This window comes from Coregonus lavaretus (assembly GCF_964263955.1).
Source record: "Coregonus lavaretus genome assembly, contig: HAP1_SCAFFOLD_145, whole genome shotgun sequence".
Taxonomy (NCBI): domain Eukaryota; kingdom Metazoa; phylum Chordata; class Actinopteri; order Salmoniformes; family Salmonidae; genus Coregonus; species Coregonus lavaretus.
Window position 1 is genome coordinate 626,467 of NW_028165685.1, and position 15,426 is coordinate 641,892.

The 15,426-nt window shown below is 46.0% G+C and overlaps 1 protein-coding gene across 1 annotated transcript in view; it reads right to left on the minus strand.

Annotated features, from left to right (window-relative positions):
* Window positions 1-15,426, minus strand: part of LOC311115598 (E3 ubiquitin-protein ligase ZNF598-like) — a 68,323-nt gene that overhangs the window by 9,202 nt on the left and 43,695 nt on the right. Inside the window, exons 7-8 of the mRNA XM_084190759.1 lie at window positions 5,885-6,505; window positions 3,086-4,050 (exon numbers count right to left, since the gene is read on the minus strand). Of these exons, the coding sequence (XP_084046885.1) occupies window positions 3,086-4,050; window positions 5,885-6,505 (1,586 nt within the window). The remainder of the gene's footprint in view (window positions 1-3,085; window positions 4,051-5,884; window positions 6,506-15,426) is intronic.

Sequence of the window (15,426 nt, forward strand, 5' to 3'; positions counted from 1 at the left end):
TATAATAACACCACTCTATTATATTTAGTTGTGTCGGTCCCCGTCACGTTGGTATAATAACACCACTCTACTATATTTAGTTGTGTCGGTCCCCGTCACGTTGGTATAATAACACCACTCTACTATATTTAGTTGTGTCGGTCCCCGTCACGTTGGTATAATAACACCACTCTACTATATTTAGTTGTGTGTCAGTCCCTGTCACGTTGGTATAATAACACCACTCTACTATATTTAGTTGTGTCGGTCCCCGTCACGTTGGTATAATAATACCACTCTACTATATTTAGTTGTGTGTTGGTCCCTGTCACGTTGGTATAATAACACCACTCTACTATATTTAGTTGTGTGTTGGTCCCTGTCACGTTGGTATAATAACACCACTCTACTATATTTAGTTGTGTCGGTCCCTGTCACATTGGTATAAAAATACCACTCTACTATATTTAGTTGTGTTGGTCCCCGTCACGTTGGTATAATAACACCACTCTACTATATTTAGTTGTGTCGGTCCCCATCACGTTGGTATAATAACACCACTCTACTATATTTAGTTGTGTGTCGGTCCCTGTCACGTTGGTATAATAACACCACTCTACTATATTTAGTTGTGTGTCGGTCCCTGTCACGTTGGTATAATAACACCACTCTACTATATTTAGTTGTGTGTTGGTCCCTGTCACGTTGGTATAATAACACCACTCTACTATATTTAGTTGTGTCGGTCCCCGTCACATTGGTATAATAACACCACTCTACTATATTTAGTTGTGTCGGTCCCCGTCACGTTGGTATAATAACACCACTCTACTATATTTAGTTGTGTGTTGGTCCCTGTCACGTTGGTATAATAACACCACTCTACTATATTTAGTTGTGTCGGTCCCCGTCACGTTGGTATAATAACACCACTCTACTATATTTAGTTGTGTGTCGGTCCCCGTCACATTGGTATAATAACACCACTCTACTATATTTAGTTGTGTGTCGGTCCCTGTCACGTTGGTATAATAACACCACTCTACTATATTTAGTTGTGTGTCGGTCCCTGTCACGTTGGTATAATAACACCACTCTACTATATTTAGTTGTGTGTTGGTCCCTGTCACGTTGGTATAATAACACCACTCTACTATATTTAGTTGTGTGTCGGTCCCTGTCACGTTGGTATAATAACACCACTCTACTATATTTAGTTGTGTGTCGGTCCCCGTCACATTGGTATAATAACACCACTCTACTATATTTAGTTGTGTGTCGGTCCCTGTCACGTTGGTATAATAACACCACTCTACTATATTTAGTTGTGTGTCGGTCCCTGTCACGTTGGTATAATAACACCACTCTACTATATTTAGTTGTGTCGGTCCCTGTCACATTGGTATAAAAATACCACTCTACTATATTTAGTTGTGTTGGTCCCCGTCACGTTGGTATAATAACACCACTCTACTATATTTAGTTGTGTCGGTCCCCATCACGTTGGTATAATAACACCACTCTACTATATTTAGTTGTGTGTCGGTCCCTGTCACGTTGGTATAATAACACCACTCTACTATATTTAGTTGTGTGTCGGTCCCTGTCACGTTGGTATAATAACACCACTCTACTATATTTAGTTGTGTGCTGGTCCCTGTCACGTTGGTATAATAACACCACTCTACTATATTTAGTTGTGTGTCGGTCCCTGTCACGTTGGTATAATAACACCACTCTACTATATTTAGGTGTGTCGGTCCCCGTCACATTGGTATAATAACACCACTCTACTATATTTAGTTGTGTCGGTCCCCGTCACGTTGGTATAATAACACCACTCTACTATATTTAGTTGTGTGTCGGTCCCCGTCACATTGGTATAATAACACCACTCTACTATATTTAGTTGTGTGTCGGTCCCTGTCACGTTGGTATAATAACACCACTCTACTATATTTAGTTGTGTGTCGGTCCCTGTCACGTTGGTATAATAACACCACTCTACTATATTTAGTTGTGTTGGTCCCTGTCACGTTGGTATAATAACACCACTCTACTATATTTAGTTGTGTTGGTCCCTGTCACGTTGGTATAATAACACCACTCTACTATATTTAGTTGTGTTGGTCCCCGTCACGTTGGTATAATAACACCACTCTACTATATTTAGTTGTGTTGGTCCCTGTCACGTTGATATAATAACACCACTCTACTATATTTAGTTGTGTTGGTCCCTGTCACGTTGGTATAATAACACCACTCTACTATATTTAGTTGTGTTGGTCCCCGTCACGTTGGTATAATAACTCCACTCTACTATATTTAGTTGTGTGTTGGTCCCTGTCACGTTGGTATAATAACACCACTCTACTATATTTAGTTGTGTGTTGGTCCCTGTCACGTTGGTATAATAACACCACTCTACTATATTTAGTTGTGTGTTGGTCCCTGTCACGTTGGTATAATAACACCACTCTACTATATTTAGTTGTGTGTTGGTCCCTGTCACGTTGGTATAATAACACCACTCTACTATATTTAGTTGTGTGTTGGTCCCTGTCACGTTGGTATAATAACACCACTCTACTATATTTAGTTGTGTCGGTCCCTGTCACGTTGGTATAATAACACCACTCTACTATATTTAGTTGTGTCGGTCCCTGTCACGTTGGTATAATAACACCACTCTACTATATTTAGTTGTGTGTTGGTCCCCGGAGGACGCCCTAATGCGTTGCCCACCATTTTACATTTTTAGTCATTTAGCAGACGCTGTCATCCAGAGCGACTTACAGTTAGTGAGTGCATACATTTTCATACTGGCCCCCCTTGTGGGAATCGAACCCACAACCCTGGCGTTGCAAGCGCCATGCTCTACCAACTGAGCTACCGGAGGCACCCCAATGCATATGGATGTCCGTTAAATTTCTCAAATGTCCGAAAAAATTAAAAAATCTTACCGGTCACGTTGCCCGGCGCCAAATGTTCCTACCGGAAACCCCTGCTAACACCCCTAAACCCTACCAGCGGGGATACTGCACAACTGGCACGTAGAAATGTATTGTGTAGAGCAGATATGAACGGGTTAGGGAGAGGTCTGTACCTGGGGGGGGTTTCCTGGAGATGAGGGCAGGGAACTCCTCCTCTACTTCCAGGGGGGGTTCAGGCTGCGCTTTGGGGAGGGGGGCCACTGTGATTGGTTTATCCAGGTGGCCGTTAGCCAATCCACCTGCTTTGACCGTTGCTTTTACAGCGGCTTTAACCGCCGCCGTTGTCGTCGCGGCAACCACTGGTTTGGAGGCGTGGCTCTCCGGAACGTTCTCCTTCTGTACCCTGGAGACCGTTTCCATGGAGACAGGAACTTTGTTCCCAAGTGATGGAGGGGGCGTGGCCTGTTGTTGTTTCTTCTTCTTGGCTGTCTTGGATGTGGGGATAGGGGCGGGACTAGGAGTGGGGATAGAGGTCACAGGGGAGGGCTTAGAGGTCGGTGGGAGGGGCTTAGAGGTCGGTGGGAGGGGCTTAGAGGTCGGCGGGAGGGGCTTAGAGGTCGGCGGGAGGGGCTTAGAGACAGTGGGGGCAGACTTGGAGGGTCCTTTGACGATGAGAAGAGAGGAGATATCCAACATGGTCGGAACTGCTCGGTGCTCCTGCATCGTCTTGGCACCGCCGTTGTCATCGTCAGAGGGGGGGGAGGGGCGGCGGGCGGGGGGCTTCTTCCTCCGAGAGGAAGAGGAGGAGAGGAGCTGGGGGCCGGCGGGGAGAGGGAGAGGAGGGTTGTTAGGGGGAGGTCTAGAGGAAGAGGATGAGGAGGGAAGGATGACTGTCTTGGAGGCGTTGCTGCTGCCGGCTTGGCTCCAGGCTGAGGTTGCTCCGCCAGCTGGTCTGGGAGAGCGGATCTTAGAGACCAGGGCAGGGAAGTCTTCTTCTTGGAAGGAGGAGTGCTTCCTGGGTTGGGCGGAGTAGGCGGGGGTCATGGGGGTCGTAACCATGGCAGCAGATAGACTGGGGAAGTCATCCTCCTTCATTGGGACCTGGGCCGGAGTCTTCAGGGCTGGGGGGGGCTTTCCACTGTAACATACACATTAATATACAGTGGGGGAAAAAAGTATTTAGAGATATATAGATATGGGTTAGAGATATATAGATATGGGTTAGAGATATATAGATATGGGTTAGAGATATATAGATATGGGTTAGAGATATATAGATATGGGTTAGAGATATATACAGTGGGGGGAAAAAGTATTTAGTCAGCCACCAATTGTGCAAGTTCTCCCACTTAAAAAGATGAGAGAGGCCTGTAATTTTCATCATAGGTACACGTCAACTATGACAGACAAACTGAGAAAAAATAATCCAGAAAATCACATTGTAGGATTTTTTATGAATTTATTTGCAAATTATGGTGGAAAATAAGTATTTGGTCACCTACAAACAAGCAAGATTTCTGGCTCTCACAGACCTGTAACTTCTTCTTTAAGAGGCTCCTCTGTCCTCCACTCGTTACCTGTATTAATGGCACCTGTTTGAACTTGTTATCAGTATAAAAGACACCTGTCCACAACCTCAAACAGTCATACTCCAAACTCCACTATGGCCAAGACCAAAGAGCTGTCAAAGGACACCAGAAACAAAAGTGTAGACCTGCACCAGGCTGGGAAGACTGAATCTGCAATAGGTAAGCAGCTTGGTTTGAAGAAATCAACTGTGGGAGCAATTATTAGAAAATGGAAGACATACAAGACCACTGATAACTTCCCTCGATCTGGGGCTCCACGCAAGATCTCACCCCGTGGGGTCAAAATGATCACAAGAACGGTGAGCAAAAATCCCAGAACCACACGGGGGGACCTAGTGAATGACCTGCAGAGAGCTGGGACCAAAGTAACAAAGCCTACCATCAGTAACACACTACGCTGCCAGGGACTCAAATCCTGCAGTGCCAGACATGTCCCCCTGCTTAAGCCAGTACATGTCCAGGCCCGTCTGAAGTTTGCTAGAGTGCATTTGGATGATCCAGAAGAGGATTGGGAGAATGTCATATGGTCAGATGAAACCAAAATAGAACTTTTTGGTAAAAACTCAACTCGTCGTGTTTGGAGGACAAAGAATGCTGAGTTGCATCCAAAGAACACCATACCTACTGTGAAGCATGGGGGTGGAAACATCATGCTTTGGGGCTGTTTTTCTGCAAAGGGACCAGGACGACTGATCCGTGTAAAGGAACGAATGAATGGGGCCATGTATCGTGAGATTTTGAGTGAAAACCTCCTTCCATCAGCAAGGGCATTGAAGATGAAACGTGGCTGGGTCTTTCAGCATGACAATGATCCCAAACACACCGCCCGGGCAACGAAGGAGTGGCTTCATAAGAAGCATTTCAAGGTTCTGGAGTGGCCTAGCCAGTCTCCAGATCTCAACCCCATAGAAAATCTTTGGAGGGAGTTGAAAGTCCGTGTTGCCCAGCGACAGCCCCAAAACATCACTGCTCTAGAGGAGATCTGCATGGAGGAATGGGCCAAAATACCAGCAACAGTGTGTGAAAACCTTGTGAAGACTTACAGAAAACGTTTGACCTGTGTCATTGCCAACAAAGGGTATATAACAAAGTATTGAGAAACTTTTGTTATTGACCAAATACTTATTTTCCACCATAATTTGCAAATAAATTCATTAAAAATCCTACAATGTGATTTTCTGGATTTTTTTTTCTCATTTTGTCTGTCAAAGTTGACGTGTACCTATGATGAAAATTACAGGCCTCTCTCATCTTTTTAAGTGGGAGAACTTGCACAATTGGTGGCTGACTAAATACTTCCCCCCCCCCCACTGTATACCTATAACATAACATACATCACTACAAAGAGACCTGGGAAGGGGTCAGGAGGGCTGGAACATTCACCTGGAGGTGGGGGCTGCCGCCCCCAGGAGAGCAGGGAAGTCCTCTCCAGTCTGAGGGTTACTCTTCATGGTCCTCACTGGGGGAGCGTCAGGTGGAGGTTTGATAGGAACACTCCTGTGTCTCTCCTCAGTCTCCATCCTCTCCGGTCTCTCCATCATCCTCTCCGGTCTCTCCATCATCCTCTCCATCCTCTCCGGTCTCTCCATCCTCTCCATCCTCTCCGGTCTCTCCATCATCCTCTCGGGTCTCTCCATCATCCTCTCCATCCTCTCCGGTCTCTCCATCATCCTCTCCGGTCTCTCCATCATCCTCTCCGGTCTCTCCATCATCCTCTCGGGTCTCTCCATCCTCCTCTCCGGTCTCTCCATCCTCCTCTCCGGTCTCTCCATCATCCTCTCCGGTCTCTCCATCATCCTCTCCGGTCTCTCCATCATCCTCTCCGGTCTCTCCATTATCCTCTCCGGTCTCTCCATCCTCCTCTCCGGTCTCTCCATCCTCTCCTCTTTGCGGTATTTGGGTGCTCCGCTCCTGTCCTGGGCGTCTCCTCCTCTGTCTTCCTGTCTCCTCTGCTGCATCATAGAGGCTCGGACTGCTACTGCCATCTCCCTGTCCTCCTCCTCACTACCAACACAACATTGTTATATGTCTACCACAGTACGAGTCATAATACCCAGAAAACCTAGTGGTGAAAACACGCAAAACGGTTCCAATCGGTTTTTTTCCCCCCACCATTCATTTGATCCATTGTAAATTTTAGAAATCACTTCAAATAAGGACTGTGTTTCGTGCAGGCTTACCCTGGCGTGACGTTTCGATAACCATGTAAATCTCTCTAGGACAAGGTGACTTTTATCAATATACTTGCCAACTAGGTCAGCTGTTTCAACCTGGAACACTATTCTGAGTCTCATCACCTCTCAACCAGGTCAGCTGTTTCAACCTGGAACACTGTTCTGAGTCTCATCACCTCTCAACCAGGTCAGCTGTTTCAACCTGGAACACTATTCTGAGTCTCATCACCTCTCAACCAGGTCAGCTGTTTCAACCTGGAACACTGTTCTGAGTCTCATCACCTCTCAACTAGGTCAGCTGTTTCAACCTGGAACACTGTTCTGAGTCTCATCACCTCTCAACCAGGTCAGCTGTTTCAACCTGGAACACTATTCTGTGGTCCTCTGTAGCTCAGCTGGTAGAGCACGGCGCTAGTAACGCCAGGGTAGTGGGTTCGATCCCCGGGACCACCCATACGTAAAAATGTATGCACACATGACTGTAAGTCGCTTTGGATAAAAGCGTCTGCTAAATGGCATTATATTATATATTATTCTGAGTCTCATCACCTCTCAACTAGGTCAGCTGTTTCAACCTGGAACACTATTCTGAGTCTCATCACCTCTCCACTAGGTCAGCTGTTTCAACCTGGAACACTATGTCTGAGTCTCATCACCTCTCAACCAGGTCAGCTGTTTCAACCTGGAACACTATTCTGAGTCTCATCACCTCTCAACCAGGTCAGCTGTTTCAACCTGGAACACTATTCTGAGTCTCATCACCTCTCAACCAGGTCAGCTGTTTCAACCTGGAACACTATTCTGAGTCTCATCACCTCTCAACCAGGTCAGCTGTTTCAACCTGGAACACTATTCTGAGTCTTATCACCTCTCAACCAGGTCAGCTGTTTCAACCTGGAACACTGTTCTGAGTCTCATCACCTCTCAACCAGGTCAGCTGTTTCAACCTGGAACACTATTCTGAGTCTCATCACCTCTCAACCAGGTCAGCTGTTTCAACCTGGAACACTATTCTGAGTCTCATCACCTCTCAACCAGGTCAGCTGTTTCAACCTGGAACACTATTCTGAGTCTTATCACCTCTCAACCAGGTCAGCTGTTTCAACCTGGAACACTGTTCTGAGTCTCATCACCTCTCAACCAGGTCAGCTGTTTCAACCTGGAACACTATTCTGAGTCTCATCACCTCTCAACTAGGTCAGCTGTTTCAACCTGGAACACTGTTCTGAGTCTCATCACCTCTCCACTAGGTCAGCTGTTTCAACCTGGAACACTATTCTGAGTCTCATCACCTCTCAACCAGGTCAGCTGTTTCAACCTGGAACACTGTTCTGAGTCTCATCACCTCTCAACCAGGTCAGCTGTTTCAACCTGGAACACTATTCTGTGGTCCTCTGTAGCTCAGCTGGTAGAGCACGGCGCTAGTAACGCCAGGGTAGTGGGTTCGATCCCCGGGACCACCCATACGTAAAAATGTATGCACACATGACTGTAAGTCGCTTTGGATAAAAGCGTCTGCTAAATGGCATTATATTATATATTATTCTGAGTCTCATCACCTCTCAACTAGGTCAGCTGTTTCAACCTGGAACACTATTCTGAGTCTCATCACCTCTCCACTAGGTCAGCTGTTTCAACCTGGAACACTATGTCTGAGTCTCATCACCTCTCAACCAGGTCAGCTGTTTCAACCTGGAACACTATTCTGAGTCTCATCACCTCTCAACCAGGTCAGCTGTTTCAACCTGGAACACTATTCTGAGTCTCATCACCTCTCAACCAGGTCAGCTGTTTCAACCTGGAACACTATTCTGAGTCTCATCACCTCTCAACCAGGTCAGCTGTTTCAACCTGGAACACTATTCTGAGTCTTATCACCTCTCAACCAGGTCAGCTGTTTCAACCTGGAACACTGTTCTGAGTCTCATCACCTCTCAACCAGGTCAGCTGTTTCAACCTGGAACACTATTCTGAGTCTCATCACCTCTCAACTAGGTCAGCTGTTTCAACCTGGAACACTGTTCTGAGTCTCATCACCTCTCCACTAGGTCAGCTGTTTCAACCTGGAACACTATTCTGAGTCTCATCACCTCTCAACCAGGTCAGCTGTTTCAACCTGGAACACTGTTCTGAGTCTCATCACCTCTCAACTAGGTCAGCTGTTTCAACCTGGAACACTATTCTGAGTCTCATCACCTCTCAACCAGGTCAGCTGTTTCAACCTGGAACACTGTTCTCCAGCTTTGGTCGGTTTCAGTCATTGCAGGAAGTCCTGAAGAGCAGGAGTGTGTGCAGGGTTTTGTCCCAGCCCAGCTGTAACACCTGACTTAAATAATCAACATACCGAATCACGGCGACAGGCTATGATTTTTAATCAGGTATGAGCTGGAACAAGGGCTTATATACACTCCTGCCATTCAGACCTGGGCTGGGCTGGAACAAGGGCTTATATACACTCCTGCCATTCAGACCTGGGCTGGGCTGGAACAAGGGCTTATATACACTCCTGCCATTCAGACCTGGGCTGGGCTGGAACAAGGGCTTATATACACTCCTGCCATTCAGACCTGGGCTGGGCTGGAACAAGGGCTTATATACACTCCTGCCATTCAGACCTGGGCTGGGCTGGAACAAGGGCTTATATACACTCCTGCCATTCAGACCTGGGCTGGGCTGGAACAAGGGCTTATATACACTCCTGCCATTCAGACCTGGGCTGGGCTGGAACAAGGGCTTATATACACTCCTGCCATTCAGACCTGGGCTGGGCTGGAACAAGGGCTTATATACACTCCTGCCATTCAGACCTGGGCTGGGCTGGAACAAGGGCTTATATACACTCCTGCCATTCAGACCTGGGCTGGGCTGGAACAAGGGCTTATATACACTCCTGCCATTCAGACCTGGGCTGGGCTGGAACAAGGGCTTATATACACTCCTGCCATTCAGACCTGGGCTGGGCTGGAACAAGGGCTTATATACACTCCTGCCATTCAGACCTGGGCTGGGCTGGAACAAGGGCTTATATACACTCCTGCCATTCAGACCTGGGCTGGGCTGGAACAAGGGCTTATATACACTCCTGCCATTCAGACCTGGGCTGGGCTGGAACAAGGGCTTATATACACTCCTGCCATTCAGACCTGGGCTGGGCTGGAACAAGGGCTTATATACACTCCTGCCATTCAGACCTGGGCTGGGCTGGAACAAGGGCTTATATACACTCCTGCCATTCAGACCTGGGCTGGGCTGGAACAAGGGCTTATATACACTCCTGCCATTCAGACCTGGGCTGGGCTGGAACAAGGGCTTATATACACTCCTGCCATTCAGACCTGGGCTGAGCTGGAACAAGGGCTTATATACACTCCTGCCATTCAGACCTGGGCTGGGCTGGAACAAGGGCTTATATACACTCCTGCCATTCAGACCTGGGCTGGGCTGGAACAAGGGCTTATATACACTCCTGCCATTCAGACCTGGGCTGGGCTGGAACAAGGGCTTATATACACTCCTGCCATTCAGACCTGGGCTGGGCTGGAACAAGGGCTTATATACACTCCTGCCATTCAGACCTGGGCTGGGCTGGAACAAGGGCTTATATACACTCCTGCCATTCAGACCTGGGCTGAGCTGGAACAAGGGCTTATATACACTCCTGCCATTCAGACCTGGGCTGGGCTGGAACAAGGGCTTATATACACTCCTGCCATTCAGACCTGGGCTGGGCTGGAACAAGGGCTTATATACACTCCTGCCATTCAGACCTGGGCTGGGCTGGAACAAGGGCTTATATACACTCCTGCCATTCAGACCTGGGCTGGGCTGGAACAAGGGCTTATATACACTCCTGCCATTCAGACCTGGGCTGGGCTGGAACAAGGGCTTATATACACTCCTGCCATTCAGACCTGGGCTGGGCTGGAACAAGGGCTTATATACACTCCTGCCATTCAGACCTGGGCTGGGCTGGAACAAGGGCTTATATACACTCCTGCCATTCAGACCTGGGCTGGGCTGGAACAAGGGCTTATATACACTCCTGCCATTCAGACCTGGGCTGGGCTGGAACAAGGGCTTATATACACTCCTGCCATTCAGACCTGGGCTGGGCTGGAACAAGGGCTTATATACACTCCTGCCATTCAGACCTGGGCTGGGCTGGAACAAGGGCTTATATACACTCCTGCCATTCAGACCTGGGCTGGGCTGGAACAAGGGCTTATATACACTCCTGCCATTCAGACCTGGGCTGGGCTGGAACAAGGGCTTATATACACTCCTGCCATTCAGCTCTGGAGCTGTCCACCCCTTTAAGGCATCAGTGATCTCCGTAATTATTGGGACAGTGAAGCATTTTTTCTTCTTTTGTCTCTTGAAATTAAACAATGATGAAGTTAAAGTGCAGACTGTCCTCTTTAATTTGAGGGTATTTTCTTTTTTTTTGAGAACTCTGTTTATTAAGTTTTACACACACACAGACAAGACAAAGCAATATAAATAATATACTCAACTAGACAAAAATACAAATAATACATATAAAAAAAAAATAATAACTTTAAAGATACCATACTTTAGACAAGTTAAACACACCAGGCAGAAGGCTACAAAAGGTTAAAGGGCAATCTATAGTATAGGGACAGAGCAAATACCTCACCATTGTTCCTGTAAACAGTTAAGGGATGGGGTGGAGAAATGCAACCACTCACAGACAGTCAAGGCCACAGACCAATCATCCACTGGACCAAAAATAAAAAGTTACAATGCTTTAAAAATAAAAAATGAATATTGATAATTTTATGTAGGCGTGAACAGAATTAAAAAAATTAAAATAACTGGGAAAAACAAGCTCACACCTTAGTCTCTGCCCGGGCGAGATGAACAGGGCATCCGCAGGTCACAATCAATAAGGACATCAACCTTAATGCCCCCCACCCCCACCCCAGAAAAAAAACACAGAGAAATGCTCATCCAACCCCTAAGTCACAGGGAGGTCAAATACAGACTTATTTTGGTTTTAATAGGAATGCTATCAGAGGATGGACTGTTTAAAGTAAGACCGGAATGGAGCCCAAGCCTCATTAAACAGTTTGGGGTTCCCACGTGAATTGAATTTAATTTTTTCTAGTTTCAGAGAGCACAACACATCTCTCACCCAATATTTATAAGATGGGGGAGCTGCCATCTTCCAGTTCTGTAGTATTAGCCGTCTAGCTAAAAGAGTTGTATAAGCAACAGTGTCCGACTGGATTCTTGACAGGGGGGTGCTTATGGGCAGTACTCCAAAAAGGGCTGTAAGGGGAGAGGGATCTATAACAGTGTTATATATATCAGAGAAACATTTAAATATTAATTCCCAGAAACCTGACAGTTTATGACAGCCCCAGAACATATGCAACAGTGTGGCCGGTTCAATTTTACATCTGACACAGGTAGGATCAAAATCAGAGAATATTCTTCCAAGTCTGGCCCCAGACCAGTGGATACGGTGAACCACCTTGAATTGAATGAGGCTGTGTCTAGTGCTAAAAGAGGACGAATGCACCCTGCGCAGCACAGATTCCCAGGTGTCTTCCCCAAGTTCCTCCCCCAAATCCTTTTCCCATCGAGTCTTTAAAGGCACCAAAGAAGGGTTCTGTAAGTCATGAATGATTGCATATACATCTGAAATTGCGCCCCTAGGAAGCTTGTTCAGCTCCAGGATGCTCTCTATAGCTGTATTCACAGGCCTATGGGGAAATTCAGGTGTGTTAGCTCTGACAAAGTTCCTAGTCTGGAGATAGCGGAAAAAGTGGGATTGGGGGAGGTTGAACCTTTCCTGTAGCTGAGCAAAAGAGGCAAATGTATCATCAAAGAATAATTGGGCTAGTGAGGAGAGGCCTAGTGAGTGCCAGATGTCAAAAGCCCCATCATTCAAAGATGGAGGAAATAAAATGTTCTGATTGATTGGGCCTGATAGAGAAAAGCCTCGGAGGCCAAAGGCTAAGCGGAACTGATTCCAAATTTTAAGAGACTGCTTTACAATTGGGTTGACACACCTTTTGCCAAGGGACACTGGGAGAGACGAGCACAACACAGAAGAAAGTGCAGCAGGTTTACACGATTCAGACTCCATCTGGACCCAGATTGGTCTAGGGCCAGTAGGATCAGTCTGCAGCCAGTACAGAAGGGCTCTGAAATTTGCAGCCCAATAGTATGTCTGAAAATTTGGTAGAGCTAAACCCCCCAATGACTTAGGCTTCTGTAAATGTTTTCTACCAATCCGTGGTACCTTGCCATCCCAAATAAAATGCATGAATGTTTGATCCAGTGAAATAAAAAAAGATTTTGGAATAAAAATGGGTAGACATTGAAATAAATATAGAAATTTGGGCAACACACTCATTTTAATGACATTAATCCTTCCGATAAGAGAAAGAGGTAGCGCTTTCCAAAAAGCAAAAGATTGTTTCAAACTGTCTGCTAGAGCAACCAAGTTTTCCTGAAACAGATTTGAATATTTCCTTGTCACTTTGACTCCCAAGTAGGTGAATTGATCCCGGACAATCCTAAACTGAGAGCTTGTAAAAGAGCACTTTAAAGCAGCCTTGTTTACAGGAAAAAGCTCACTCTTGCCTAGATTCAGCTTGTACCCTGAGATTGATCCAAACTTTTTAAGAACAGATAAGGCGCGTGGCAATGAGGTATCAGGGTTAGAGATAAACAAAAGGAGGTCATCCGCATATAGCGAGACTTTCTGCTCTGAGCCCGTCCGGATTATTCCTTGAATGGCATCATTAGAGCGTAATGCAATGGCGAGAGGTTCGATTGCCAAAGCAAACAACAAGGGGGAGAGTGGACAGCCCTGTCTGGATCCGCGGTGCAAGGGAAAATAGTCAGAGGACAAGTTGTTAGTCCGTACCGAAGCCATGGGGGAAAAATAAAGAATCTTTATCCACGCAATGAATTTGGGGCCAAAGCCAAATCTATAAAGGGTGGCTGTTAGGTAATCCCACTCAACGCGGTCAAACGCTTTTTCTGCATCAAGTGAGACCACCACCTCTGGGTCCTCCGACGCAGGGGAGTACAGTATATTCATAAGGCGCCTAATATTGAAAAACAAATGCCTATTTCTCACAAAGCCAGTCTGGTCAGAGTGTATTACTTGATGCAGCGAGCCTTCCATACGGATGGCTAAAAGCTTGGCTAGGATTTTGTAATCACAGTTTAAAAGCGAGATTGGGCGAAAGGATCCACATTCCAGAGGGTCTTTGTTTTTCTTTAATAGTAATGAAATTGAAGCTTGATAAAGACTAGGCGGTAGCTTTGAGGTATTAAGGCACTCTGCAAATAGTCGAAACAAGAATGGGCAAAGCAGACCAGAAAACGTCCTGTAAAATTCGGTTGGAAAACCATCCGGACCCGGTGATTTACCGCTTTTCATTGCGGACACTGCTGTTGCAATCTCCTCAGGTGTAAATTCTTCTTCTAGATAGTCATGGGTGTCTGTATCAATTGAAGGCATATTCAGGCCATTAAAGAAGGAATCAATCAGCAAAGGGTCTTGAGGGGATTCAGAGGTGTATAGCGCAGAATAAAATTGTTTGAATTGATCATTGATCTCTTTATGTATAACTGTGGTGGCACCAGACGGGGTCCTTATTTGTGGGATTAAACGTGAGGCCTCAGATTTACGGATCTGATGTGCAAGGAGTTTACTGGCCTTGTCGCCTTGTTCATACACTCTGTACCGAGCTCGCAAGAGTAGCTGTTCAGCTTGCCTGGTAGAAAGCTCATCAAATTCAGATTGGAGTAGTTGGCGCTCTTTATGCAGATCAGAGGAAGGAACCGTGGCATACTTCTCATCCAATGTGGCTATGGATTCGCTCAGGTCCCGAAGTCGCTGAGAGCGAACTCTGTTTTGGTTGGCTGTATAAGAAATAATTTGGCCACGTAGGTATGCTTTGAGAGACTCCCATATGGTAGAGCAGGACATACCTGGTGTTGAATTAGTTTCTAGGAATAAGGTGATTTCAGAAGAAATGAAATTGACAAACTCCTTATCTGAGAGTAAAATGGGGTTAAGACGCCATTGATAACACATAGGAGGTCGCTGGGGAAACTCTAGTTCAAGCACTAATGGAGAATGGTCCGAAATAACAATACTCTTGTAAGTACACTGCCGAAGGTTAGGCAAAAGTTTTTTGTCCAAAAAGAAGTAATCAATCCGGGAGTATGTTTGATGAACATGAGAATAAAAGGAATACTGTCTATCTGTAGGATGTAGGAAACGCCAGGCCTCAAACATGGCATATTTCTGAAGAAAGGCTTGAATAAGTAGGGCACATTTAGATGGGCCTGTAGTTGTTCGTGAGGACTTGTCAAGAACTGGGGACATTTTGCAGTTGAAATCCCCCCCTAAAATCAATAAATGAGAGTCTAAATTGGGTATAGCAGACAAAAAGGAAGAAATGAAACTTGTGTCATCCCAATTGGGAGCATAAACACTAGCCAAAACAAGAGGGGTAGAAAACAGTTTACCGGTTACTATGATGTATCGTCCCTTAGGATCAGCGATAACCTCAGAAGCTACAAAGGGAGTGACTTTATCAACCAAAATGGCAGCCCCTCTTGATTTACTATGAAAGTTAGAGTGGAACACTTGACCAACCCAGTCCCTACGCATCCTGAAGTGCTCACCAGTCCTCAAGTGAGTCTCTTGTAGAAATGCAACATTTGCATTCAAACCCTTTAAGTGTGTCAACACCCTCT